The sequence below is a fragment of the Trichogramma pretiosum genome, unplaced genomic scaffold, assembly GCF_000599845.2.
Source record: "Trichogramma pretiosum strain Unisexual culture from Peru unplaced genomic scaffold, Tpre_2.0 scaffold40, whole genome shotgun sequence".
Taxonomy (NCBI): domain Eukaryota; kingdom Metazoa; phylum Arthropoda; class Insecta; order Hymenoptera; family Trichogrammatidae; genus Trichogramma; species Trichogramma pretiosum.
In genome coordinates this window covers 533169-560218 of record NW_019641657.1, presented here as the reverse complement: position 1 = coordinate 560218, position 27050 = coordinate 533169, and the positions used below count along the sequence as shown (strand labels likewise).

The 27050-nt window shown below is 40.1% G+C and overlaps 3 protein-coding genes across 5 annotated transcripts; 2 read left to right on the top strand and 1 right to left on the bottom strand.

The window, feature by feature from the left end:
• Positions 1-142: 142 nt before the first annotated feature.
• Positions 143-17016, bottom strand: LOC106656283 (profilin). The gene is made up of 3 exons (XM_014377153.2): positions 16657-17016; positions 9309-9578; positions 143-4245 (listed from the first exon to the last, which is right to left on the bottom strand). The coding sequence occupies exons 1-2, from the start codon at positions 16765-16767 to the stop codon at positions 9309-9311; spliced, it is 381 nt and encodes a 126-aa protein (XP_014232639.1). The 5' UTR covers positions 16768-17016; the 3' UTR covers positions 143-4245.
• A 2889-nt stretch (positions 17017-19905) lies between these two features.
• LOC106656066 lies at positions 19906-22604 on the top strand. 2 transcript variants are annotated; one of them, XM_023460188.1, is made up of 7 exons: positions 19906-19973; positions 20353-20478; positions 20550-20788; positions 20853-21224; positions 21280-21676; positions 21743-21908; positions 22337-22604. In XM_023460188.1, exons 1-7 carry the CDS (start codon positions 19968-19970, stop codon positions 22588-22590), a joined length of 1560 nt encoding a protein of 519 aa, XP_023315956.1. In that variant the 5' UTR covers positions 19906-19967; the 3' UTR covers positions 22591-22604. The 2 variants fall into 2 exon arrangements, with proteins under 2 accessions (XP_023315956.1, XP_014232196.1); XM_014376710.1 differs by lacking the exon at positions 19906-19973 and adding an exon at positions 20125-20277.
• LOC106656067 (cytochrome b-c1 complex subunit Rieske, mitochondrial) lies at positions 22517-25304 on the top strand. Of its 2 annotated transcripts, none has more exons than XM_014376711.1 (4): positions 22517-22818; positions 24176-24331; positions 24414-24591; positions 24711-25304. In XM_014376711.1, exons 1-4 carry the CDS (start codon positions 22617-22619, stop codon positions 24994-24996), a joined length of 822 nt encoding a protein of 273 aa, XP_014232197.1. In that variant the 5' UTR covers positions 22517-22616; the 3' UTR covers positions 24997-25304. The 2 variants fall into 2 exon arrangements, with proteins under 2 accessions (XP_014232197.1, XP_014232198.1); XM_014376712.2 differs by lacking the exon at positions 22517-22818 and adding an exon at positions 23761-23949.
• Positions 25305-27050: the final 1746 nt, after the last annotated feature.

Here is a 27050-nt window from a genome sequence, read left to right as displayed (position 1 = left end):
TGATTTATATGATCTCTACATTAACTACGAGTTGGCTGATTATTTTAATTATCTGCTGGTATACGAAGAGCTCATGCACACAATTAGCATACAAAGAGAAAGATGAGAAAGGTAAGAAAAAGTGAGAAAGATCGAAGAGAAATTCTGTCGAAAGAGTTTATTTTTTTCATTTTTTTTCTTATTACTGGAAGAAATTTAAATCTTTACAAAGTCTTTTTACACATTTAATTCTCTTTATTTAACATTAATTATTTGAGTAAAGAACCGTTCGAAATGCATCGGCAGATAGACATCTCACCGCCAACTTGCGGAGAGTCACGTGCATTTAAACTTTAATCGAGTTATCCAATACAAATGATCTTCTCCGGTGCGATGAAATTATCCTGTCGACGCATTTCAAAGTGGAGAACACAACGACATGCAAAAAAGAGATGCTCCTTTTTCAAAAATTTTATCCTTTTTTTTTCATTAAAATTAAAAATCGTACATCGTAAATGATAACGTATCACAAAAAGTAGCTCCTACGTAATGAAGAGTCACGCGCGAGAGAGAGAAACTCAATGCACACAAGTTCGGCTATAGATTATAGTTATAGTCGTGTGTATCGTTCACAATTTAGCTCTGCGGAAACAAGTGGCAACAGCGGAAGTAACAATTTTTTGGGCTATTTGCCATAGGAAAACAAAATTCCGAAAAGAGGAAACGAAGGTAGTTTCAAAGCTCCTCGTTTTTACAAGTGACGTAATGTACGTAATAAAAAGTAGACGTTATTTTTGATATCCACTTTTCGAATCTCTATTCTTTGTAATACTTGAAAAATTGTTGAAAACAATAGTAATGATTCTCAATGTGAAATTAATTAATTCAACTTTGATAATTTTCGTTATTAATTTGTTCCGTTGAGCCCAGAGAAATATTTCGACGTGCTCTCGTCGTGCTCTGGCGCACGAAAAATATCTCGACAAGCAAACAGTTATTACGAATTACGGCAATGGTAGCAGTATTAATTACAGTAGAGTTAATTTATAGGTAATCCTTATCACGCACATAGTTTACTTTTGTTGGTGTGACCATGTGTATTTGAGTGTGTACGTGTATTATTCGAGTGTGCCCCGGGGCTTGTTTACGGTAAGATGAATGCGCATGAGTGACGAGTGCTTTTCGCGTCATTATCATTATTATTATGCTGAAAATTAACTCGTTCGAGCTTTTTCACTGGCATATATATGCGTAAATCGCTGCGGCTTCGTCACATTTTTTTTGTTTTTCAATTCCAGACGAGGAACTTTGTGAAACTTCGGGTCAGTTGTTCCGAAACACACGAATGTATCGTTCGTTTCTTTTTTATTTGTCGTTTTTTCCCCCGTCACCCCGACAACTCAATGATAATTAGCCCCTCCGAGAGTCAGCCTCGAGGAAACTTTCCGCCCGAAAAACTTGGGCGCCGGTGATTAATTAACGAAGTATGGAAATTCGACCGCGCGCGAAAACAAACCAAAAAAATACTCAAAAAAGCTCCGCGATCTCGAGCTCGCTGTGTACGTTCATGCTCTTGTTTGCTCGGGAAATATTGTTTTTCCAATCAACAAAAAAAAGGGTTAGTTAAGCTGAATATTTATAGAGTGGCGTCGAGACGAAAAATCGCCCGCGTGAGCAGTATCGTGCGCGCGCGAGTCATTCGTGTTTTCCTCGAGTACAATACATACTAAGAGACTTACAATAATGCATTTATTTTCATGAGCAGCAGCGCACCACACACGCGCTAAACCTCGCGTGCGCCGCGGCAATGAGTAATCCGTATGTAAAATTATGATTCAATGACCGATTGTTGTGCGGGGCTTTTATTGTTGTGGTCGTGTGTGATGAAGCTTTGTTTCTTCGCGTGGATGTACTTACGTGTTTGCGTGTGTGTATGTGTATGAGTGGAAATAATGAATTTTCTTACAATATGCGTACGATAGTTTTCAACATTGTTACTTATTTATTCATTTTATTAAAACATTATTTAAACTCGCCTCGGCTCTTCACATTTTTCTAATAAAAATTTCAGCAATATGACACGCACTCCAATCTTCGTTATAATAATTTATGTATTATCACGATTCTATTCTTCTTCTTCTCTCTTTTTTTTTAATACAGTCTAAATCGTCCTCGTGCTATGAGGAGATTCTTCCTTTTTTTCAGTTTACTTTCGTCTTTCCTCACAATTATTATTTTATTTATTTTTTTTATCTGTTTTAGTATTCAAATATATTCATATATATAGCAATAATAAGATAGTACATAGCTAATTATCACGCATTTGTGCGAGCGGCTACGGCAGCCATGTATTAAATAGGATCGAGAGCCAACTCGAGTCCTTCGTCGATCGTCTCTTTAAAAAAAAAACTTCCTTTCGAGATCAATTAATTCTACGTATAGTGTGACTCATCCTTGTGCGTACAGGTCATTTTTATTTTCAACATTTCTTCTCTGCCTTTCAATTTCAACATATCTCATGTTGTTCACCTGCGTGTCATGTATTTATTATACGCTCTCGACAAAAACTGACCTTTCGATTTTTATTTCGATCCTTATCACACCTTCACGATCTGTGTACTCTTTTCAATGCTGCTTTATAAAGTTAATTATTATTTCGTCTTGTAAAAGTTTCAAAAAGTTCGTTTTGATTGCAATTAATATGATTGAAGTACTTCGGATAAAATGTGTTAAACTCGACCAGTCAGTTCTTTTTTTTTACATTAAACACGCATAGAAATGTATCAAAATCCTGTTATAAAAAGTCTGTAAACTAACAATTACACATACAAAGTAGAAAATTTGATCACTAGTTTATTTCAATTTGTAGAAAAGTTTGTTTTTTTTAGCACGTTTAATACTCCATCTATAGAATAAGAAATAGTTTTCATCCGTTTAATTTCTAATAATCCCTATCTATATTAGGTTGCCTACACCTATTGTGATAAGGGTAGAGAGTGGTGGCAACAAAAAAGTAGGCGGTGCGTCTTTACTGTGTATGCTGCAAATAAAATCAAGAACGAGAGGAGGATAGAGGCATTCATATACGTGCATTCGTTGAAAAATTGCGTGGGGAGAAGCGAATAAATAAACGAAAAGAGAAAAGTTTCAGTGTACAAAACAAAATCAAAGCAAACAACTTTAATAGGTCGACGACGAAAAAAAATGTAGAGAGAAACAAAGTTGCTGAAGTAATTAAATAGAATTGGAGAGCAGATTCAGCTGGCGAGGGAAAATGCGAGACAATTTCCACAATGGATGTAGAGGATTGGCGTGGTGGAGCGGGAGATAGTACAAAATTACATCTCGACAATAAGTTTTTTTTTTCGTAAAATGTAAACCTTAATGTATTTTGTGTGTTACATTATTTTTTCTTTTTTTTGTATGTTTTCATCTTATTATGCCAATATTAGAAATAGTTCAATTGAATTTTTGTTCAGTTTTTCTTGTTTATTATTATTATTTTGTTTTTATCACTATTGTTTTTTTTTATTTCTCGAGTGTGACGTTGTTCCTCCAAAAAAGTCGTCCCTCCGTTCGGTGATTCCGTCTCCCTCGGTTGTCGAGCACGGCCAAGGTTATCACTGCAGTGTCAATTGGCCCGACACTTTTTGACCGTGTAACAGTCCGCCTTTTTTTCGTCTCACTGACATCGCTTCAAAAGCTCATCGGAAGGGATGATCGAGCTTTTCTTTGAAAACAAGCAGGTTTCAATGATGTTGTTGTTTTTTTTCACAGGATCGCAAGAACGCAAGAACTTCTTCTTCGCAGGATAAGCATGTAAGAGTGTAAGTGTGTTAAGATATGTACGTGTTTGCGTTGTATGACTGAGGATTTCTTGTAGAGACAAGACATGTGTTAAGTGTGTGTATATGAGTATTTTTTTTTTTAATTTTAATGTGCGTAATTGATGTGTATTTGTGTTTTTTTGTATTAAATAGTGAGCAGCGGGCCTGCGCCGCTGCCGTGCGTGGCGCCGGCGCACATTAATCCCTCTTGCTGTTTCCTTCAAAATCTTCTCCTTTTACATAATATATAAAAAAACATCGTTCGTTTTTCTTTAACTATTCGTTTAAATCATCAACTTCATTTGTTTGTTTTTTTTGTAACTTCGATCATTTATGAAATCATCTTTGACTGCATCGATTGTTTAGCTTTTTTTGTCTGTTTCTTTCTTTTTAATTAATAATTAAAAATATTTGTATGATGGGTCCCCAAAAAAGATCACTGCAACAGAGAAACAAAAAATTTTTCGTTAGATTATTCATAAATTAAAAAGTGTTCACGCACAATCTTGGTGTGGTTATCGAAAGGATGAGGCATAGGAGCAGTGATTGGAAAATTACGCGCGAAAAAGGCGTAGCGCGACTTTGTCTGTAATTTTGTAATTTTCAGCTGAGAGATATGAAGTAAACGATTCCAATTATACATTGTACCAGAGCGAGCCGAGACAACGAGCAAGTAAATAATTGAGAAAGTGTCGGAGGAACGATAAAAATCGTAATATTTTAATGTCACGACACGGATTTCTGAAAAAAATATTATATTATGTATACGACGCACGCGCACACACACACAAATCTCGATCTTTTTAGTTTGGCATGCGAAAATGATGGAATCAGTCCGCGATTGCGCGACATTTTTTAAAAAAACGAAGAAGCGAGATGAGATTTTAAAAAACGACGGTCTACGAAGAGCCTCGAAATAATCCGCAGTATAAGCTCGCGCGAGGCCAAGTGGACGCCTTTGCTACATAATTGTATATTAACGCGAATTGGACTGGAGTGAAAAAAAATATTATTTAAAAAGACGCGCACGATCATTTTACGAAAAATTTTTTCTCTCTTCGCGATTACAAAGCTGTCTTTGGCGCTTTACTCTTTACTCGAGAGCGCGCGGTATCTCTCGGAGATCCCATAATATTCATCGCGAGTGAAATGTTCGCTCTAACGAAACGCTTTGGTTTTTTTTTTATTCTAGTCATTCCTTGGCCGATCTCGAGCGACATATAATAAGCGTGAATTATCGAAACACTGCTTGAAATTCACGCCGGCGTCCAAGTGGTTCGTGAATTTTGTACGAAGCTCGCGTATATAATAAATACTTTTATAAATATTTATACATACGCTCATGGCGCAAACACGCACGTATGAAAATATACTTCGACGCGATCGATGCATTGAATTTTAAGCGAATGAAAATTATTTTTAAACAAATGTGTACCAAACGACGAGTGGAGCGATCTATTTTCGAGAGAAAGACAAGAAGCGATAGGCCACAAAGTTCGGTATACACGGACAAATTCGTAAAAATCTCGGTCGCTAATGACGTTACTCCGGACACAGCAAAATATCCTACATAATGGTCACTAAAGAAGCTTTCGCCCAAATCATTATCGTGATCATAAAAGTTGTATTATAATAAAGTCGAAGTAAAAAAAAATAATAACGTCGACGTAAACAACCTAAACCGCTGCTACTGCTAATATACTCTACGATATAGAACTCTATTATACGCGTATCATGAGTGTGTGGTGTATATTATGCCCGTGACTCATCGCGCCTCATGCCAGTGATATTGCTTATAGCTCACTCACACACGCACACGTGCAAGCGCATAGTAGGCATTATACACGTAATATGTGTTCGCATCTATATGGCGAAGTATATAGACCAAGCGAGAAAAGAGAGAGAGAGAGAAAACGAGCTTCCTGCAAAACTTGGCGTTATATATGTATTTTATATAGACACATAATGTTACGCGCGACAGATCATTTGCCCTCCGGTAAGTATGTGTACGTACGCGTGTGTGTGTTCTGCGGCGGTGGGTACGTATATAGATGCAATTTCACGCGCTGCGTCGATACGAAATAGGCGTATAATATTAATACGCGTCCATCGGAGCCTAAGAAGAAAAAGAAAGAGAGAGTGTATAGTATGTAAGTTGTAAGCGAGATACACTTTCACTAATCGCAGGGAAGCTTCGCGCGCATTTCATACACATCTATAGGCTTGTACATAGCATCCTTCGGCCCGTGACCGATCTTGCTCGCGTATCTATACTGCATCAACTCTCTTGTAATATATATCGTGCGTATACAAAGACGCGTGCACGGGGTCATTTATAGCGACCGATGTATATCGTTCGAGACTCGAGAGTAGTAGCTGCTGGAATGTTACTGTACCGCTGCTGCGAAGACGACCTACATTTCTAAAAGGGTAAGCGTTCCGAAAAAGCAACGACGCGAAATATCGGTTACGAAACCTTGAATCGGAAGCGGCCGAGCACTCGCTCGCACTCACTCTCAATTCAAGATCGCTGCGGAATCCCGCTTCTTTTCTTCTCTCTCTCTTTTATTTCTTTTTGGTCGAAATGCACACGTTTTTCACGCGAGCTAATATTAGATTCGGGGTATGCGTCGCCTTGTCTGCTGAAATCGGACGACGACGAGCACGACTATACGAGCGAGTAGAAAAGTTCCTTTTCTCTTGGTTTTTTTTTTAACTGCGACGAGAGCTTTTTTGCCTTGCGGTGGTGTCGCTAAACCGCCGCGAGAGCACTCCCGAGTCCGATCGCTGTGCACGCGCACACGCAACTGTACACACGCGGAGAAGAAAAGCAAACTCCGTTATCTCGGACGAGTACTTGTCCGCGCGCAGATGTGCGGGCATATAATATTTCCACGCGCTGCTACACTTTTACCAATAGCAATAATAATAACAATAATAACCGTGCGCAGTGGAGCATTTTTTTTTTACTTTTCGGATCGAAGCTCGGATCGAGTCACGGATCGTCGATATACTTTCTTCGATTCATTTTTCGTGTATCAATTTTTCGTTGTACTAAAAACAAACGTAAGTATGCCAAGATCGATTGTCCTACTAATTGTGTCTTATCGAAAATTATAAACGCATTAATGAGTGGTGAGTGTGCGCGTCGTAAGTAAGCCATTATACAGCGGAGCTTTCGAGTCGATCGCGGCGACGTTTCGACATTCCTCACTCGTTTCTCATATACGGTTCAAACGATCGTGTGTAAAAGTGTCGCTTTTTTTTATTTTTGGATTTGAACAGAATAAAACGCGATTTTGTTATAACCTTTCGAGCTTATGCAATCTGTAAATGCATCTCGTACGTGCTCCAAAAGCTCGTACAAACTATTAAACCTAGCGACTTGCCATTAATTGATTCGACCAACAATCGTAACGAAATTTTAGAGATTCAGTCAAGTATCGACCGAAATTCACATCGAGTTGGCCAAGCACGAAAGAGCGAAAAAAAATGCTGATTACTCGTCCAAAAATGTCTGCTATTTTTTTTATCAAATGAAAAAAAAAAAAACAAAAATGAAAAAAGAAAAAAAAACAAGTGACGAGTACGCGACCTTCCGTCAGCTATATAAGCTCGTCGACCGATGAGCAATGAACCGATAATGTGTGCGAGCTCGGCTCGGCGCGCGACTTATCGATTTTTCGCCCAAGTACGTATTACGTGCGGTTAATAACTTCATCATATGTGAGGCATATTACACATATTTTCAGTATATATATAATATAAGCTCTATGCATGTTATGTACTCGTCGAGTGCCTATATTAGCGCCTGCGGAATCGTGTGCATCATCGCTCGCGTTGAAAGTAAAGTAAAAAAAAAAAAAGAAAAATGAAAAATGAAGAGTACGCGCGAAGGTGAGCAGTCCTCGTCGAGAGGAGACTTCATATATATGCATCTCGTATTCAAGTAGCAACGCGCAACGAGCCTCGACGACGCGAGAGACCCCGTTCGTTCTCTCTTTCTTTCCCGATCGAGCATGAGCAGCAGCACACGTGAAACGATGATTTGTGCGCGTGTATATATGGTGTATAATAATGAGCAGATTTGCTGAGCTTGCCTTTTATATACACTGTATATTATATATGTTACGAGTGTGTATGCAGCACCTCGCGCGACACGCTTTTTTTTCAAGCCCATTTTTCGCATTGCCAAGCGCTAAATGACAAACGTCAAGAGACGTCAGGCAGGCAGCAGTACTGTACACCGCAAAAGCAAAGAGAGTAGAGTGGATATTATGGTTTTTCTTTACTCTTCGCTCGACATCCATATTATTTCTCATTGGTTGATTAATGTTTTGCACAAGTGAATGAAAAAAAAAAAAAAATAACACGTCATAAACACAAGAGATTTTGAATTGAGTAAAAATTTTTTATTTTAGATTCATGTTTTCTTCTTCTTTTTTTTTTATTACAATTGAAATTCAGATTCGCAATTTGAGCTATGATTCGTGTGTGTATGTGTCAATCAGAACATTTATTGATTCTTTAATAAATTAATCATTGGATCAATGTTGTTTCGGGTGGTGAATGTTTTACAAAAATTGCTCAATCTTAGGCTCAAACAAAAAAAATGATTATCCAAGTCAACAAAGACGTTCGTGTATATTTACAATATAATATGTTTAAAATGTTAAAAAACTTATGTATCTGTAAACCTAAAAAGTGTCGCGCGCTCGTTGTTCCTTTTTTTTTTTTTTTTTTATTCATTCGTAAAATCGAGCAAGTCATCTCTCATTTCGCCGTCGACATAATAATGATATATTATTCATAATATAGCACGCCCAACGAAGCAAACAACCAATCAACAAAACGACAGCAAAAAATATCCGCCGCGAGAGAGAGGAACCAAAGCCCAAAATCGCACACGATGTATCGCGACATTCGTTCTCTCGCTCATGATGTGTATATAAAATTCAATATAAGAAAGAAACTTTTTGAGGCGTGTTGACGAGAGAGAGAGAGAGAGAGAGGTGTACACAAGGTGTATTGTGTCTTCTTCACTCCAGTCTCTTTGCGCGCGGCACACATCTCGGAGGCCTTTAATACACCTCTCTTTTCTCTTGTCCGCAAAGTCTTTTGCGGAGAAAGAGAAAAACGAGAAATACTGGCTCGCGACTTTTTTTTTATAGACCGTAGCGGTTTACTCTTTCTCTCTCTCTCTCGTATAGGCTTTGGTTCGATGAAAGAGGATGACCGGAGAGTATTTATTTGCTGCCGATGTTGCCGCTGCGTGCGTGCCATACGCAAGAGAGCAACGGACGATAAGGACGACGGGCGACGGACGACGACGACGTAGTAGACGACGTAGACAGGCGACGATCACACGACGACGGGCGACGAAAACGACGACGAGAAGCGGAGGAGCGGGACATGTTTAAAGGAGATGGTCGTGGTGTTGGTGTTGTTGTTGTTGTGCGCTCTCTCCCCCGTTTCTTTGCTCTATACAAGAACAACACTGACCTAATAGCCGCAGGACAGGAGGTAGTCGCCCAATTTTTCGACGACGGAGGCCGCCTGCTGTGGCTGGATGGGATCCTCGTAGAGCGACACCACCACGGCCTGTGACGTCTTCATGCAGTGCACGCCGACCTTGCCCAGCTTCGCCCTTATGACGCGGTCTGTGCCGGACAGGTAGATATACCTGCTGCCCGCCAGGGTGACGCCCGAGGACGTTAGCACGCCCTGGTCCTCGAAGCCCTGGACGAGCTTGGCCAGCTCCTCTTTGCTCACCTGCGGAAGAGAAAAAAAAGGGTCATTAAAGACGTTCCATTGCTTCTACGAAAGTATTTAGAAGAGATTATTATATAGTGTGTCAATGTGAAGTGTGTGTGTGTGTGTGTGTGTTTGTTCGAGAGAGCGGCTCTTTCAAGCTCGAGTAACCGTAATACGAGTTTTTTTTCATCATTTCTTTCTTTATTTCTTTCTTTCTTTTTTAATTATCTACTAATTGGAGGCTTCGCGCGATTCGATAATACATCGAGATCAGGTCACTTTTCGGCCAGACGTAGCAGCAGCAGCAGCGAAAGGGGGGAGGAAAATTGTACGAATAAACACATTTTCTATAAATACACGTAATAATAATTTCTGCCTGCCTCGCGATAAGGTGTTGTTGAGCGATCCCACCAGCGCCGATCGTGCGTGCGTTACGTTTTGTCTCGAGATTACCCAGCATTTCAAGAATTTCAAATGATCGCACGTACGTACGTGTATTATGCTTTATTGTAAGCTGTCGATACGATCGCCAATAAAGTCTCCCAATGGCGTGATACATATTTTTGCTACATTATATTGGCCGTGTCAAGGTAAGAAGATGAAAAAAAAAAAACGATGACTCGGCGGCGCTGATCTTTTCGACTATAAAGAGGTGCGAGTATAGAGAAGAGAAGAATCTGCGGGAGGGAAAAAACCGAACTATGTGTGTGTGTGTGTATAAAGGTCAGCGGCGGAGACGAAGACGGCGACGACGAGCAATTTGAGAGGCATTATAAATCGCAAGCTCCACGGTCAATACAGCACGATATTATGCATAGATGGATCTGATCGGGGTGTGCGTGCACACACGATATCGTGGCCTTGGCATAATAACGCGCGGGTGCGGGTAAGTCGAATCGATCGTCCTATGTGAATATACGCACCCACCCGTGTTACGACCGAATCTAACGGCTTACGAACGTGCTTTTACGTATCGTGCACGTCTTTTTTTTTCGACACGCAATATGATGCAAAATTCGGCAAATTATACGTCATATTTATAAACTGCCGATATTTTTAAAACTGCGAGAGCTTTCCACGCGACGACGATTCGTTCGAGATTACGTCTGAGCGAGACGGAGAACAGTATGAAGCAGCGGAATGCTCGGTTCATTTTATCGAGGCGTTGCGATTTAGAACGAAAAAAAAACAAAAAAAAAATAAATGAAGACACTTGGGTCACGTATATAACACAAAAATTGTGAACATCGTCGTCGACGCGATACGCGAATGAAATTCGATTAGAATCCCCGACGATAATACACGCGGCAGCAAATTGACCGTGGCTACGCTCGAATAATATAATATCGAGGCATTTAGATCTCGCTTATTAAATAAGTGACCTTCCACTCCTCTGTGCCGATGTGTGAGTGTGTTATTGCACACAGACATACACGACGACGCCTTGCCTAACGCACGTGTTTACGAAGCGTCGAGAGATATCGACGCCTTTGCTGCTGCACATCGCCGCCTGCACCTCTTCCTACTTGCGCGCTTCGACTCACTTACAATTAATAAATTAGCACTGGCGTAATAATTAGTCGGGGTTTAAGGCGCTCTCGGCTATATACGGGACGAATCGTACGAACGTCGACATTTTTTTTTTTTTTTTCAAGACGGACGCCCGGACCGAGACGATAATTTATGAACGATCTCTCTTTAGCGAGGAAAGGGCGCGGCGATCCCTCCCGCGTCTACATTATTTGCCATCGACGTTATTAAATGGTCATCGAGACGGGATATATTATCGCAGTCTTGTGTGTTATCGTCACTCGCGGCCGATTACGACATATTATCTGCCGCAGTTGTTGCTGCTGCGGACGGGAGTCTTGTCGCACACATTATTTACGCATAAAACGCGGAAGCCTTGGCATTTGCCGACAACGCGCTCAGCTCGCTCGCTCGCTCGGGCACGCACGCGCGCTACAACATTATAGACTATTTCTATTTTTAAAATTGCAGTAATCTTGGGAATTTCTCAAAATTAGAAGTTGACTCGAGCCTTATTCACGCTGCTACTAAGCGTCTCTTAAGTTTTCTTTCTCGTTCATCTCGCGCGCGTTATAATTGAAAAGTTGTTTATTTCTCGGCCATGCGCGGACAACGAGTGTATATTTTTTCTCATTAATAAATACACATTATGTCCGTTGCATAGCCTCGTGCTCGGACGGACAGCGAGTCTCGTCGCGCGAGAGATTATTTTGTTGATACAAACAAGTCGAGCGCGTGCACGATGCGTATTTCATAAATAATATTAATGCCGCGTGTGTACCGCGAGTCAAACTTGCAGTAAAGAGAGAGGAGTGTATGTGTGTATATCGGTTATATTTTGAAAACACGAATGTCGTTACGCGTCGTAAACTTTTTAAGCTCCGATTGCCCGAGTTGCTGCTGCTGCTTTTGTTGCGGGGGCTACTACTCTTGCGCGTATCGAAACGAGTACACTTGCTCGCTCGAGCGAGTACCGAACAACAACAAAATCGCTACGAATGCAGCAGCAGCAGAAGCAGCTCCGACAGCAGTGGCGTCCGTCGACGAGAGAACAGCGCTGAACATTTGACAGCGTAAAGAGACGCGAACGAGTACGGATGTAATGTACCAAAAGTGTGCGCGCGACAAAAAAGAATAATACATTTGTGTATCGAGAGCGTGTGCGTGTGTGTGCGGTACGGCAGAAAAGCAAATCGATGCTCGCGCTTTCTCGATAGCACTTATTTCATTTGTTGCTGCTACTGCTGCTGTTGTTGTTGCTCGCGTTTACTAATTGCGCTCGCGCGCGCGCGCTAACAAACTATACTGTAAACATATTCTCTTTGCCTTTCGGCATCTCGCTCCGGCGCGAACTTTCTCAGTTGGCAATTATTCGAATCACTGGATGATGATGATTATCATCATGATTATTATTATTGTTATTTTCTCTCCCGGCGCGTTGCAGCAATTATTATATACACACTTAAAACGTATATAACCGAGTTTGAAAGTACGTATACTCGAGTTGGTTTATACGCGGATGACGAGATGCACACAAACATACACAGACACAGATCTCCTATATTACTCCGACTCTCTTCGTACTCGTTTATCTCTCTCTCTCTCTCTCTCTCTCTCGGGCGCGGAGCGATTAAAAAACAGGCAATGCGATTTCATCTCGTTGCCGGTACTGCTGCTAGCTGCTGTTGCTGGCCGGCCATCATCTCCTCCTCGCGCTACGCTAATAAGATTCATAACGCAATCGGATTTGCGTTTAGCGCACTTTACTTTCGCGATTATTATGTGTATCAACGTGAACGTATACGAGAGTGAAACAAATCGTAACGTTATGTTTTTTTTTTGTTGTTTAATGATCAAAATTCAATTTTTTTGCGAATTAACTGTGTCGATTCCGACGCGAGCAGTCGATATTTCATATACTTTGTGTGCTACGTGACAAGTCCATAATTCGAGCGGACACGTGCGTGTCGATATTATACACGGGGTGCAGTGTGTTTCTCTTTTTTTCTGATACATACTGTACGTATATCTCGGTGTGTATAATACGGAACTGCACGCGCGCGAACGTGTCTGCTGCTGCTGCGGCTGCGGCTTCATAGGGTTGCACTGCATGTGTGTGTGTGTATACCGGCCGGCTGTTGCTGGCTGCTAGCCGAAGCCGCCATTTTGGCAGCCATGCGCTCTTACTGTGACTGCTACTGCTGCTGCTGCCTCGGTAGGCGAAAGAGAGACGAAAAACACAGTCGTGCAAACTCCGTATGTCCGTCCTCGTCACAGCAGCAGCAGCAGCAGCAGCAGCAGCAGCAGCAGTAGTTCTCCCCCCTCGCGCGTGTAGTAGTGTTTATGCGTATAATATGCGCCTATGCGTGTTCAAACTTGCATACACGATGTATACTACGCGTAATAATTCGAAATGCAACCCCCGTGCAGCAGCAGCAGTACCAACAGCGCGTTTCAATATACATACAACTATATACGTGCGTACAACTAACAGCAGCAACGGCAGCTGGCCGACTCCGAAACTCCTTCTCTCCTTCTCACACTACATATACTTCTTTCGTTCTTTTTCTTAACAGTCAAATTACTCTTAGCTTTACGACTCTGCTTACATATTGCGTTCGCGTATATACACAAGGTACGTAAACGTGTGAATTGCGCGTCCGAGAGAGGAGAGCATGTGTCAGCGGGTCAGGTGCAATATGCCAGCAGCAGCAGAGTATAAAAGCAAAAGAAACGCGCCTGAGCAGCTCCTCTATATATCTGTATTGTTACATAGTAGATAATACACGAGTGAAGAAAGATATAGCACACACGTACTCATTAGTCATTAGCCGCAGATACATACGAACTTTTACTTTCTTATATACCATCGCGAGAGCTCCATATCATAATATACGTATTATTTATACGTGTTATAATAATGTAGCAGTAGCTGCTGCTGCTGCTGCTGCTCTTTCGGCCGGATAAATTCCCAACAACGTGCGCGCGCTAGGCCTCGGTAAATTGCACGTAAAATTACGAGAGGTGGAGATATAGAGAAAAGAGAACGAGAGTGCCGAGAGCTGCATATACGGTGCAATTTGCAACCAGCAGAAGATATGCTCGAGATAAATAATATTTCACGCGTTGATACAGCACTGGGATTTCGCCGCTGCGGTGCTATTCCTATATATAATACAACACACGCACAGATAGACAGTCAGACAGACAGCAGCAGCAGACAACGTTTCGTTATACACACACACAGGCATATAGGCATCGATCCGAGCACATGAGCATGACGAAACTTTCTCTGCCAAAGTCGAGAATGATAAAAAGCTTCACAGAAACACATATTTATTTGCCGACTGGTATAGAGTATTTGTATAAAGCGAATTTCGCGTACACGATATATCCGTCTGTTTTATTTTTTGTCTCCGACAAGACACACGGTCCATCATTGTTTTTCTATTTCTTTCTTCATTCTGTCTTCTCTACTTTCCGCGTTAATATGTATATATGAATATGAAACGGTATACGCCCGCGCGCGCGTGCGAGAAAGAGACAAGCAGCGGCAGATATATAATAGCACACTATAACATTGCGCAGCAACAGCGTCAAAAACCAGCAGCAGCAGCAGTAGCGGCGGCAGGGCCGTACGGATACTATTTTCGGCTGTTTCTTCGCACGCCACGTATTATATACGCTGTATATGTATGCACACGTCTTTCTCGGCTGATGCTTTTGCTGCTGTTACTCGGCCAAAAGCTATGCGCGTGCATGACGAACGTTTTCATCGTACGTATTCATCAACTTTCTTTCGCTCGCGCGATGGTATGGTCGTCGAGCTGAAAGTCGCGACAAGAGTCAAATCGGAGGGACGACGAGTCAAGGGCTTATACACACTCTCGATATATCATGCATGAATAGTGTATGAATCGAATCGGTGTATGCGCAAATGCGTCCGTGTGCGTGCGAGTGTTGGCGAGCAAGAGAGAAGCACGAGAGCCGAGATTGGGGCGCCACACCCTGAAAAAACAGGGCAGCAGCAGCCGACGTTGTGCCGTGCAACGGCCGTATTATATACATAGTCAATATAGGTACATGCAGAGAGCTCTCTCGGAAACGGCAGGTCGTAAAAGGACATCGCCTCGGTCTAAACGCAAGACGACGACGACGACGCCTCGCGCGTTTCGAGCGGAGATTGCGAATGCTATGTACAGAATGGAGCAGTACGCACGCACATGTATATAACGCGCACACATAAGCACGATATAGAGAGCGAGAGAGAAAGATGGAGAGAAAGACGGGGCAGACGCCGGCTACGAGACGTGCCCCGCGCTCTCTCTCTCTCTCTCTCTCGCCGCCCCGTTGACGGATCGATAACCGTGGTGCAGGGCTCGTTGTGCACGTAGTACCCGCTACTCTATGTACGCGGCGGCATATTATTACGGTCGAACTGCAGAGCACGACCAAAAACGAGTCTCTCCAAGATCTTTTGCGAATCTTTTGCGCGAATCGACGAGCGCCTAAAAATATATAGATATGTGTGTACGACGTCGTTTCGTCGCTGCCGCTGCGCGATTAGCGCGACGTGGCACGGGTGTACATGTATATATATTCCGCGCTGCTCGTATGTCTGTGTGCGTAAGTATATGCTGCTCTGTGTGTATATGTGTGTGTGAGAAACAGGCTCGGCTTTCGACGACGACGACGACGAGTCGGCGTAAAAAAAGAATGCGCGCGCGAAAGTGAGGTTATGCGGTCTCCTCGTCCTTGCCCCCCGGACGAGAAAGAGAGAAGCAACATCATCGTTTCGCAGTCGTCGTCGTTGTCACTATACTGCAGGCCACCTCTGATTCGGCATAACGTCGCTTCCGAAACACGATTTTATGCTGCACACAAGTTTAAACGCGTGTACTTGTAATACGGATGCGTCGAGATGAGAAAGAGACAGAGAACTCCGGAATGCATATCAAGTATTGTACACTCGCCGGAGCAAAAATCCATCCGCGCACCTTCTCGAGGCAGTGTATAACAGCTCCTTTCTTTCTTTTGTTCACCCGTGATACACGTTTCGTTGCCTCTATCTCTCTCGTTCTTTTGGCCTGTCTACGTGTGTGAGTACACTTACACACACACACACGCAGACAAGGTACACTTATACAGAAAGCGCAGCCCTTCCCCCCTTGTGTGCAGTTGTGTTGGCTCGTCCAAGAGCAGCAGCAGCAGCGACTCTCTCCCGCGGTACGTGTGTGCGTGTGAGCGTGTGTATGCTTATGCTCCGATATACAGTGTAACGAGAAAGTGTAAGCCGCGTACGAATCGCGAATGCAAAAAAACTGAAAAGGTTCGTTCGGTCGATCGAGATGACACGCCGAAAAGAGAGAATCGAGTTGTCGTCGTCGTCGAGGCGACGACCATGTCCGCTCGGGCAGCGCCAGGTGAGGTAGGTAATTGCGCGTGTGTGCACGTTCGCAAGATTCGAGTATATAACGTTCGTGTGTATGTCTGTGTGAGCGTTGAGAAAGTACGAAGAAGACTCGAGTGTAACGAGTACAATTTAGACGGGGAGGAAAATACTTACATCGAAACCTTCGGACTTGGCCCAGAGGTTGCCGTCGTGACCGGCGATAGCCGCTTTGGTAACACAACGCGAGGCGAGCAGCTGCTTGTCGACGTAATCTTGCCAGCTCATGTTTGCACTGTTATTTTTTTTTTTTACTAATTTGTTCGACACTCAAAGAACTATTTATTAAATTTACAATTTAATAAATCTTTTACTTGGTTATTAACTCGAGGACTTGAGTCGTTAAGGCCTCGTGTTATAATAATATATTTGTTAATAAGCACGGCACAGCACTCTCTCGATGTGTCTCGCCCAAGAGACAAACAACAACTGCGAGAGACAGCACCGTATGGCTATAATACTGCAGAGAGAGGGAGGGAGAGAGACGGCGGCGGCTCCGGCGGTGCGGTGCGCTCGGCGGCGCTGCGCGAGACTCGAGACGACGACGACGACGGAACGGACGGCTGCTGCGCGCGGTTGTCCCACTCGGCTTCTTTTCTTCGACTGTTATGATATCGAGTGAGCAAGACAGAGAGAAAAACTCCTCGACCGTCGGACAGGAGAGAAAGAGAGGAGAGCTCGGTGTGCTCTGGTGTCGCTGCTCTGTTTCTTTATTATCTTTTAAAAACCGCTGCTGATGCTTCTGCACTCGGGGATATGAGCCTGACGTTTTTTCGAGAGCTGGCCTCGACACTCGGGCGATTCAAGCTCGCTTCCACGACCAGCAGCACTAGCCGATATATATAGGTATATGTAAGAGAGAAAAAGACAGAGAGAAGCAGAAGAGGAGAACACTCGACGACACTGCTGTGCTGCGCGGTACCGGAGAGCCACCCCCCTCCCCTCCACTCCTTTTTCCGTGCCGTATGTGTATCTCTCTCGCAGCGATTGCCCCTCGCGCGCTTCGACTCTGCGCTGCATCTGCGCTGCGCTCGCGGCGGCCCCCGCGCTGCTGCTGCCTCATGATGATGATGATGATGATGCCGCTTGTGTACTTGTACTGTTGTAACGCATTTTTTCAGGCCCAGAAAATTTTACTTCAAAGTAGCGGAAAGACTGTTTTATTGTCATAGGAAGATATTGTATAATATTTATCCTGATTTAGTCCAGAAATTTTCCCAGTTTAAAATGATGATACCTTACTTTTGTCCATAGAAATCGAGCATGACGCGACATCTGCAGGGTCTTTTCCTCGTTTCTTGACCACACCGACAGATACATCGAAATAGAAGAGGTTGACCAAAGAATTAAAATTATTTAACAATGTTTTGCCATTTGAAGTTAGATTAATAAAAAAATATTGAAATAAAACCAGTAATCTAAGAATCACGAATTTATATTTGTTGGATGTCCTCATTTGGCTGTCGGCAATTTAGAAGTTTTTGTACCAACCATTCGGTAAATTGCAACTGCGACTATGCGCGCGTATTTTATACCTTTTGCCAATGTATTCGTTGAGAAAACGTCGCAAGGATATAATTAACGATCGACTGACTGCACGTTTAAGTGACACTACTTTAGATAAATAGAGTGGACATTTAGAAACGTGTATTTTAAAATTTACAGCAATTACTTTTCTAAATTTGGGCTGAATTTATTTACGATAAAACGAATGATTCATTACTTCATTGAATATTAATTCAAAGAATGTGACCCTTGTTCTTGGTAAAATAGGATAAAATATAATTTGAAATAATTCTTAACAATGTATTCATCAAAGCTCTGTTTTCATTTATTTTACGCAATTTGCATAATGAATTTTCTTAATCTTAAAATTGTGGTAAAACGTTTTCTACAATAAAAATTCTTGAAAAAATTCCAATTTCAATCCTTCATACATATTCTTGGGCTTTGATGTAATTTAATTGACGTTAAGTTCAATTGAAGTGTTTTGATCGTTAACCAAACTGGATTGATCCACGCCAAGGGCAATTCTGTAGAAATTAAAGCCATAATTTTGAAAAGGAACCTTGGTGAGCTGGTCTCCCAACCAAGACATGAACCAAAATCGAGCCATCCCGAGCTCGATACTATATTGCCGTGCATTGCGATTAGTAGGCTAATCCGTTGACATAAAATAGCGTTGTCTCTATCGTCGATTGCAGGTTCCACCTGAACTGCGCTTTCGACATAAAATCTGACTGAATGAGGTGGATAATTATCCTCGAGCCAGTCTGGCTGATCGTTAAGTGGATACATTTCCTAATACGCAATTATTTAAACTTTTTAGGATGTTAAAGTTGCTCTTGTTATTCTTACGTCTGAAGTGGAACTAACGAATCTGCAAATATTACTTTTTTACACCAAAACTTGAACGAACGATAATCAAAACAAAGCAAATTCAACGTGTAATTGAAGTTGACTTGATGAAACTCAACTACTCAGCAGAATTTTGATACTCGAAAATTCGAATACTTGACTCGATTGAGTACCCGCTTCGAGTATTTTCACATTGAGACGTCTCAAGCACCTTGCATTTTTTCGGTACATTTGTTCCTTTTCAAGATCAAAAATGTAATTGTTTATAAAATCGTTTTGAATCGTCACATTTTTAATATTTGCGATTTTTCAACTCGGACAGGGCCTACGCTAGGCAAAGAATAGAAATCCTTACTCAAAATATACATAATGACATTTTTCAACTATTACGCGTAGTAATAGGATTGATTAATTTTTTTAAGAGGAACCTCTTTTTCAATGTAGTTGACAGCAAAGAGCAAGCCGATCATTGATATCATGAACATTTGACTCGATAAATCTGCACTAAAAACAGACCGTAAAAACATTTTTTTTTACTATTGATAACTCACTGAAATGGAAATTCAAGTAAAAATTTTACAACGAACAATTAATTATTTTACTATCTTCAACGCGTCGGCTACTTATATTAAATGAAGTTATAAATTTATACGATAGCATAAGTTTTAGTTTGCGAAAAATCTCCGCTACATTGCGATCTAAATGTAGCATTCCCTATCATAGGACTATAATTTCTATTTACACGTTACTTTTAAAATTGAAAATTTCGTTTGCTTTGGTAAATTTAAATAAATTGATTGGATTTCGTGAAATTTTCTACAAATAATATTATTTACGGACCAGCAGAGATAATCTGTTGAAAGGTGAAATGTCATCAGTCAGAGCATTATTGATAATGCAGCATGCAACAGACAGTCAATGATATACATGAACAATTGCATTCTCGAAACAACAGAAACCACATTCAATTTTTGAAATGCATACAATAACACCGAGAATATGAATAAACAGTGTTTCTCAAATTCGTTTACGAAACTCAGCAAAGGTCAAATTATAAGATTTACATTAGAATGAGAGTAAGTTGAAATATCTACACTTTCCTTCAAACTTCATAATCAGCATAACATACTTACTTTTTTTTGCATCATTTCTTATCTGAGATTTTGCTATGTTAATTGACCATGCATTAGATGGTCATCATTAGATGATCATCACTCATGCTATAAAAGTAACTTATCTCTCAGTCAGTCTCAATAATTATTAATACGTAACTTAAAATCATATTGAAAAGTTATAAAAATGACACAAAATTATTATGATTCTTTTGACAAAGTGGTTGATTCAAATACAGGTATTCCAGAGGATTATTGGCATCTCATTGTAAATCAAATTTTAGTGATTTAAATTTTTTTAATTAATTGAGTGATTGATATATATAAAATTATTTTGTTTTAGGATACTGCCAATGAAAATGGGACTATACCAAACAAAGAATGCTCATCATCCCATCCTAGCCAAGATGAAGCAAATAATTCTTCTACGCCATCATATCTTTCTGATTTTCATCTACGCAGTACAGAAGTGAATAAATTTAAAACTACATAATTTAATACTTTGATTTTTTGTACAATTTGCTCAATTTTGTTTTATAGATAGGAGAAATTTCAGAAATGCCAGATTATGAAAATTTGAGTACTTCTGCAGTACTGCACTATTGTAAAAACAAAATTTTGAAACCTTATTTGGGACTTTTAGCAGTTATGGGATTGCGACCAAACAGTGAACAATTGGAACGCTGTTCTTTATATAGTATTTTGGCCAATTTTCATACTTGTCAAGTTGTTTTGTTTATGTGCATGGGATATGTGCTACAATATATGGCTTGTTACAGGTAAATATTTTATGTATTTTGAATTATTGAATGAAATTACATCTTAAAGCATATTAATTTTCAGAAGAGACAGAGGATTTTGTTATATTTCAACAGTTTTGAGTGAAATATCGATTCCAAATAAACCTCGGACCTATGAGAGAACTTGTCATGGAAATGCAATATTTGCTTACTTCCTTCCAAATGCTTTACATTTAATTGCTTACATTTATGCAATTTATTTATTCCGCGTAAAAGAAAATGAGCAACTTCAAAATCTAATGGAAAGAGCATTTTTATTATCTTCACATCCAGCTCACAGAGGAGGCCAAAAACATTTGGTCAGAATTTTATGGCTTTTTATTATTCTTGGAGTAATATGGATAATATGTGCTTCAATAACAATCAGCTTGATGACAGCGAATGAAATAGTAACATTCCAGTGGTTGAAAAATAGGTAAGAGTGAATAGTACTATAATAGTTATCATTAAGTACATGAATTATGATTCAGTTCACAGGATTTAGAAACTATTCTCAAAGTTTGTTTAATTTTATGTACTTTATGGCATGATATGGTGCAAGGTACTATCATAACTAGTTATTGCTTACAAGGTCAACTTTTAATATCACATTTACACTTTCTAAGACTTAAGTTAATTCAACATACTATGCCTGGACTGGAATGGATGAAAGAAGTGAGCGAATTTAAAAAATTGCTCAAGTATTTCAATGATGAATTTGGACCCCCTGTTTGTATTTATACAGTTGTAAATATATCATGGACATTAACTGGTACAGCTTGGCTTTTGAAGTATGACAGTGAAAATGCCAAAATGAATCCAATCACATGTATTAACATAATAAATGTGATTCTATGGGCATGGATATCTGTAGTACCATTTATACAAGTATGAAACTTGATGATAAAAATAATAAGTATTAATTTGCATTCAATAAATACATAATAATTTTAGGCAGCTCGTTTGACAACAGCATGTTCTATGATTCAAAATACTGGACATGAAGTTCGAGTGCGACCATTTGTTCATCAAAGCACACCAAGAGAAGACTTGGATACTTTACTTATGTATACTTCATCACTGAAAATATGTGCCAGACTTTTCAGAGTTCCTATAACAGGTAGATACCTATGTTTATTCCTAACACTTCTGAGTATTGCGAGTCTTACTCTTGGACAATGTCAATATTTTCCCATATAAAATATAAGATGTGTGATTTCTTGTCAATGAATAAGTAAGATTTATTTTGATTTTATATCTTTAATTTGTGTAAATGTAATTGTGATTATATAAGCATAAAAAATTGTTGTTACATGTACGATTACCTTTGTGATATATATTTTATATAAATAAGAACTGACAAAATTTATTCAGCGATGATAACTTGTTATTTACATTTTTTAGACATTAGACATACTTCATTTGTTAATAGTTTAGCCTATTCTTTATTTTTTGAATGTAATCATTTCTTTATTGAAGCACATTATAAGAGAAATAAAAATGCCTTAGCTCAACAAATTAAATTCCTCCGTCATGTATCAATTTCAGAATTTCAATTCGGCGCTCTACATGCATCTAGCAACTCAACATATGCAAATTACCCTAGAATAGCGACACTTCACACTAGATCAATCGAAACGCGAAGCGCGCATGACCGGCCGAACGAGTCTCTAGGACTTTTCGCGCGATGTCAGCAGAAGCGATTGTCAGGCCTGCTGGCGTGTCGTCGTCCGTCTTTGCGCAGTCTGTCGTCTGGTGTGCAGTGTCCACGCAGAGTCAGGTCACCCTGTCGACGGCGTTAACAATAATAGCCAATTAATTAGTCAGGATGAACGTCGTCGCCAAGTCGTCGCCTTTCTTCAAGGCCACCCTCAACGTGATCAATGTCGGCGCCAAGGAGGTCAATCATCAAGGTGGCAAGCTCCATCGCAAGAAGATCATCGTCGCCAGCCCAGTGAGGCGTACTCTGGGATGCAGTCTGGCCAAGGATTTGCTCAATGGTCCCGTGGCCATAAGTTCGACAATCGGAGGTGAGTCCGTGGCTCGAGACGCGGCATGCCCGCGCATTTTCCCATTTCCACATGTGTTCCAATGTTTATATTTTCGAGGTTTTAATTATGTAACGGTCTCTGAGAACAGTCTATCACAACCACAATGTAGTGCTTTGAGATGCTAGCTGGTATAGATGTCTCTAAGTCTGCTTGAAGATGACGTTTTCATTGTAGATTTTCAAATATTGTTTTGAAAATTGAATTGAACAGAAACTTGATTTAAAGTTAGACAGTCATTTCATTTGTTAATGAAAATCACATTAAGAATCTATTATGTCAATAAATTCAAGATCACATGACAAGATTTTATTGGTTTCTAGTTTTGACGTCAACGATAAACATATTTCTACTTCTTTTATTATTGTACTTTTACTATGGGTTTCAGTTGAGACATTTTCATTATAATTACAGAAAAGCAAGTTTATGTTTATTGACTTTCAGCTTAGCTTATGTATAAAATTGGAAAAAAATTTAGTTAGAGTCGTACATTGACACTTTGCAAATTTTGTCATTTTGCACCATGAGCTTTATTCTAATTGATGGTGAAATATCTTCTCTTCTTTACATTTTAATGTAATGAATTTGAATTTAATAGAGACAATTCCTATTTTGAAGTAAACATTTCTTACCATTATTTTTCAATTTTTCTACTCTTGGATAAATATGTTATTATCATTGAACACTTTTATGGCTAGTTGTTGCAAGTTAATAACAAAAATCCACATTCGTCTTATTTGTTTAAAATGTTAGAGCTTTAATTTTTGAATAATAAACCACATTTAACATGTTTCAAACATTTTTATTAATTTTTGGACTTGACAAAAACAAGAAATCTTCCTTTTCGACTCTGTGCTTGTCGCTCAATAATCGTCCGATGGCGCTGGTAATGTTCAGAATACCAACCTTGCGCAGAACAGATGATTACGTGCAGACGTGAAATTTTTGTTACGCATTGAAATATTGCGTAAAATTGTTAATTTGTGTTGTTCGCACCGAGACGAAAGTTTTAAAAAACATTTTTTAATTAGTGATATATTTATTTTCATTAGTTGTCAGTTTAAGAAGTCATCATGTTTGGCTTTAGGATATCAAAATATTTGACGTCTGGAGGTTAACTAATATTTCATAATCAAAACATTAAATTAATCCAATAGGATGAAATTTTTAATTAATAAAAATTTGGAGACTAAAAATAGTTTTTTTTTTTTTTTTTGAATAATTGTTTTGGTGCTACTGAATTTTTATGTGATATTTTTAATATGAATTTTGAAATTTAATTCACTAAAACCTTTTTTTATGTATATTTCTATAACTAAGATACATTTTTTTTTGACAGTGAACTCCAAAGTGTCGCAGCAAATCAGGCTAGCACATACAGACATTCGCATCCCAGATTTTGATGATTACCGCAGGCCATCTGTCAAAAGTCCATATGCCAAAAGCAAGGAATCAGCACCTGGCCGTCAGTCAGTATCATATATAACTGCATTAGGTATTATTATAAATTTTTTAACATTGGCACATTAACAGAATTGTTGAATCGTAGCTAATAAATACTTTGAATATTAATTTAGGTACTAGTGTTGTTGGTCTATACACCGCAAAGGCTTTCGTAACTGACTTACTTTCAACGATGTCTGCATCCGCTGATGTATTGGCTATGGCTAAAATTGAAGTTAAGCTTGATTCTATCCCAGAGGGAAAGAGCGCAGTTTTCAAATGGAGAGGAAAGCCACTTTTCATTCGTCACAGGTATTTATCAGGAATTTATGTATTTTGAAATATCCTAAAATAATGCTTCTAAGTTCTATTAGATTTATTTACCATAAACTTCTTTCATGGCTGATGATTGTAATTTTTAAATATTATAGAACGGCTACCGAAATCGAGAGAGAAGCCGCAGTTGACGTTGGATCTCTCAGAGACCCAGAAGCTGACTCTGTCAGAGTAAAGAACCCAGAATGGTTGATCGTTATCGGTGTCTGCACACATTTGGGCTGCGTACCAATCGCTAATGCCGGCGAGTTCGGCGGTTACTATTGCCCGTGCCACGGTTCCCATTACGACGCCAGTGGCAGAATCAGGAAAGGACCGGCTCCTCTCAACTTGGAGGTACCCCAGTACGAGTTCCAAGATGACTTGGTCGTAGTAGGCTAAACGTTTTACTTGCTTCTCGAGTCTTAGAAAAATTTATGATTGGCAATATACATTTTTTTTACAAAAATCTTTTTTGTGAAGACAAGTTTTTGTTTGAAACATTTACGATTACGAAAAATGAAAAAAAAAACAACAACAACAAATTTTAACAGTTAGTAAAGAATCATGTACAACAACGCATTCTCGTCGATCGAAAAGCGAATGTTATCGACTGTCAACATAAAGTTACATATAACGCTGTACAGTCTATAGAATAAATATTTGAAGATTTTCAAAAAGAATAAAAAAAAAAGATTATTGTCACTTTATTTTATTTTGTTAATTGTATTAAATAAATTTACAAATAACTTAAATATGTGTTCGTAGATCATTGTCATTGTTTTACACGATTATCTTTGAAATTAAACGCAAAACTCGAATTGTATCGCTCACGAAAGAATTTCAACGCTCAGAATGTTCAATATCGTTTCAAAAAATGTATAGAAATATTATATAAAATATATCTGTAATGTATTATCAAAAATATTTGAAAATTTACAGAAATATTTTTGAATATTTCTCGTTTGTATTCCTAGTGACGAGTGTGACTTTTCAAAAAGAGTCAGCGAATACGCTCTGAGAAAAGAGTTTTTTTTTCTCGAAAAGAGCGAGGTTCAATCGAGTCGAAAAAGACATTTCACGTGTGTAACAAAAAGTGCGCGCGTGCGTCGCGTATAATACATTTTTTCGTACACCGTACACAATGAAGCGAAGAAGTGCATTATAATAGGCGCATATAAAGCGTCATAACGAAACGCGCGCGACACACAGAGTCGAGGGGTGAATCAACTCCTTGTACGTATCACATAGTAGAATATATAAGAGCGCCGTGCAGCCAGCGAACAATAGATTCTCTATACACAGCGCACAGTTGCAGGAGAGAAAGAGAATAGACCTAGACCTAGAAGCTTTGAGCGAGTACATGTGTATGGGTTGTGTGTGCGCCGGCGAGAGAAGGGAGGGAAAATATGCATTTGACGCGTCGTGTGTATGTGTGTGCAGTGACGACTACGACGAGGACGACGTGAGAGGGGGTCAAGCCACTGCAGCGCATCGGGCGTAAAAGGGCTCCCATGCAGGCGCGCGCGCGCGCGCATTACAAAAAGGGTAGGTTTGGCCTAGGCGAGCGGCAGCATATCGGCAGATCGAATTGCCTCGGAACTGCGTAGGACTGCCACACACACACACACACATATATATAAGGAAAATATACAATATGATGAAAAAGGGACTGCGAGCCGTAGTAGTAGTAGTGCGCCGATGAATAGAAATGGCTGCAAGCACCGCAAGACGGCGCTCCTGCACACACGTACGTACACGCATTGGAGCGCGCGAGGAGAGAGGAGAATGCAGTAGGAGAGAGAGAGAGCGAAATTTTGGTGTATACGTGTGTGTTGCTATACACACACACACAGCAATAGTATAGTCCTGCGTCCAAAAATGCTCTCCGCCGCGGCTGCATGTGTATATATATGTGCGTGAGAGTGCGTAAAGACAAGGGCGCAGCAGCGGCGCATAGAAAGAGGGGGGTTGAAAGAGAGAGAGAGAGAGAGCATCAGCGGCGGCGGCTACAGGCGCATTTACCACCATACACATACTATATCCTATGTAGAGAAGAGAGAGAGAGAGAGCCCTAAGAGGGATTTTATTTGCGCGCCGTGCGTCAGTTGTCGGTCTTCATCGCTGCCGGCAGCGCGCGCGCGTTGCAAAAAACATTAAAACACACCACATCATCAAAATTTAAGCAAAAAAAAAAACAAAATTAATAAAAAAAGAAACGCGAGTTTTTTCGACAAAAAAGTTACGACTCACACACACTCACACACACACACATTACACTACAAACACATGATACACATGTATAATCAACCGGGGGTGCGACGAGGTGGCTAAATTTTTGGAAAATTCGAAAAACCTCCCCCATCCACCTACCACCGCCCGCTACCACCCAGTGTCCAAGAAACGGAAAAAAAAATCATAATCCCTCTCCTCTTCCAGCCCACGACACTACTCCC

What these genes read in the sequence shown, in the direction of transcription:
- LOC106656066 (XM_014376710.1), top strand. Translation starts at nt 20,197, where the DNA reads ATGACACAAAATTATTATGATTCTTTTGACAAAGTGGTTGATTCAAAT. An exon ending in TTCATCTACGCAGTACAGAA is followed by an intron (nt 20,479 to 20,549) that starts GTGAATAAATTT and finishes TTTGTTTTATAG; the next exon opens with ATAGGAGAAATTTCAGAAAT. An exon ending in CTGTAGTACCATTTATACAA is followed by an intron (nt 21,677 to 21,742) that starts GTATGAAACTTG and finishes TAATAATTTTAG; the next exon opens with GCAGCTCGTTTGACAACAGC.
- LOC106656283 (XM_014377153.2), bottom strand. Translation starts at nt 16,767, where the DNA reads ATGAGCTGGCAAGATTACGTCGACAAGCAGCTGCTCGCCTCGCGTTGT. An exon ending in CCAAGTCCGAAGGTTTCGAT is followed by an intron (nt 9,579 to 16,656) that starts GTAAGTATTTTC and finishes TCTCTTCCGCAG; the next exon opens with GTGAGCAAAGAGGAGCTGGC.
- LOC106656067 (XM_014376711.1), top strand. Translation starts at nt 22,617, where the DNA reads ATGAACGTCGTCGCCAAGTCGTCGCCTTTCTTCAAGGCCACCCTCAAC. An exon ending in CATAAGTTCGACAATCGGAG is followed by an intron (nt 22,819 to 24,175) that starts GTGAGTCCGTGG and finishes TTTTTTTGACAG; the next exon opens with TGAACTCCAAAGTGTCGCAG. An exon ending in CCACTTTTCATTCGTCACAG is followed by an intron (nt 24,592 to 24,710) that starts GTATTTATCAGG and finishes TAAATATTATAG; the next exon opens with AACGGCTACCGAAATCGAGA.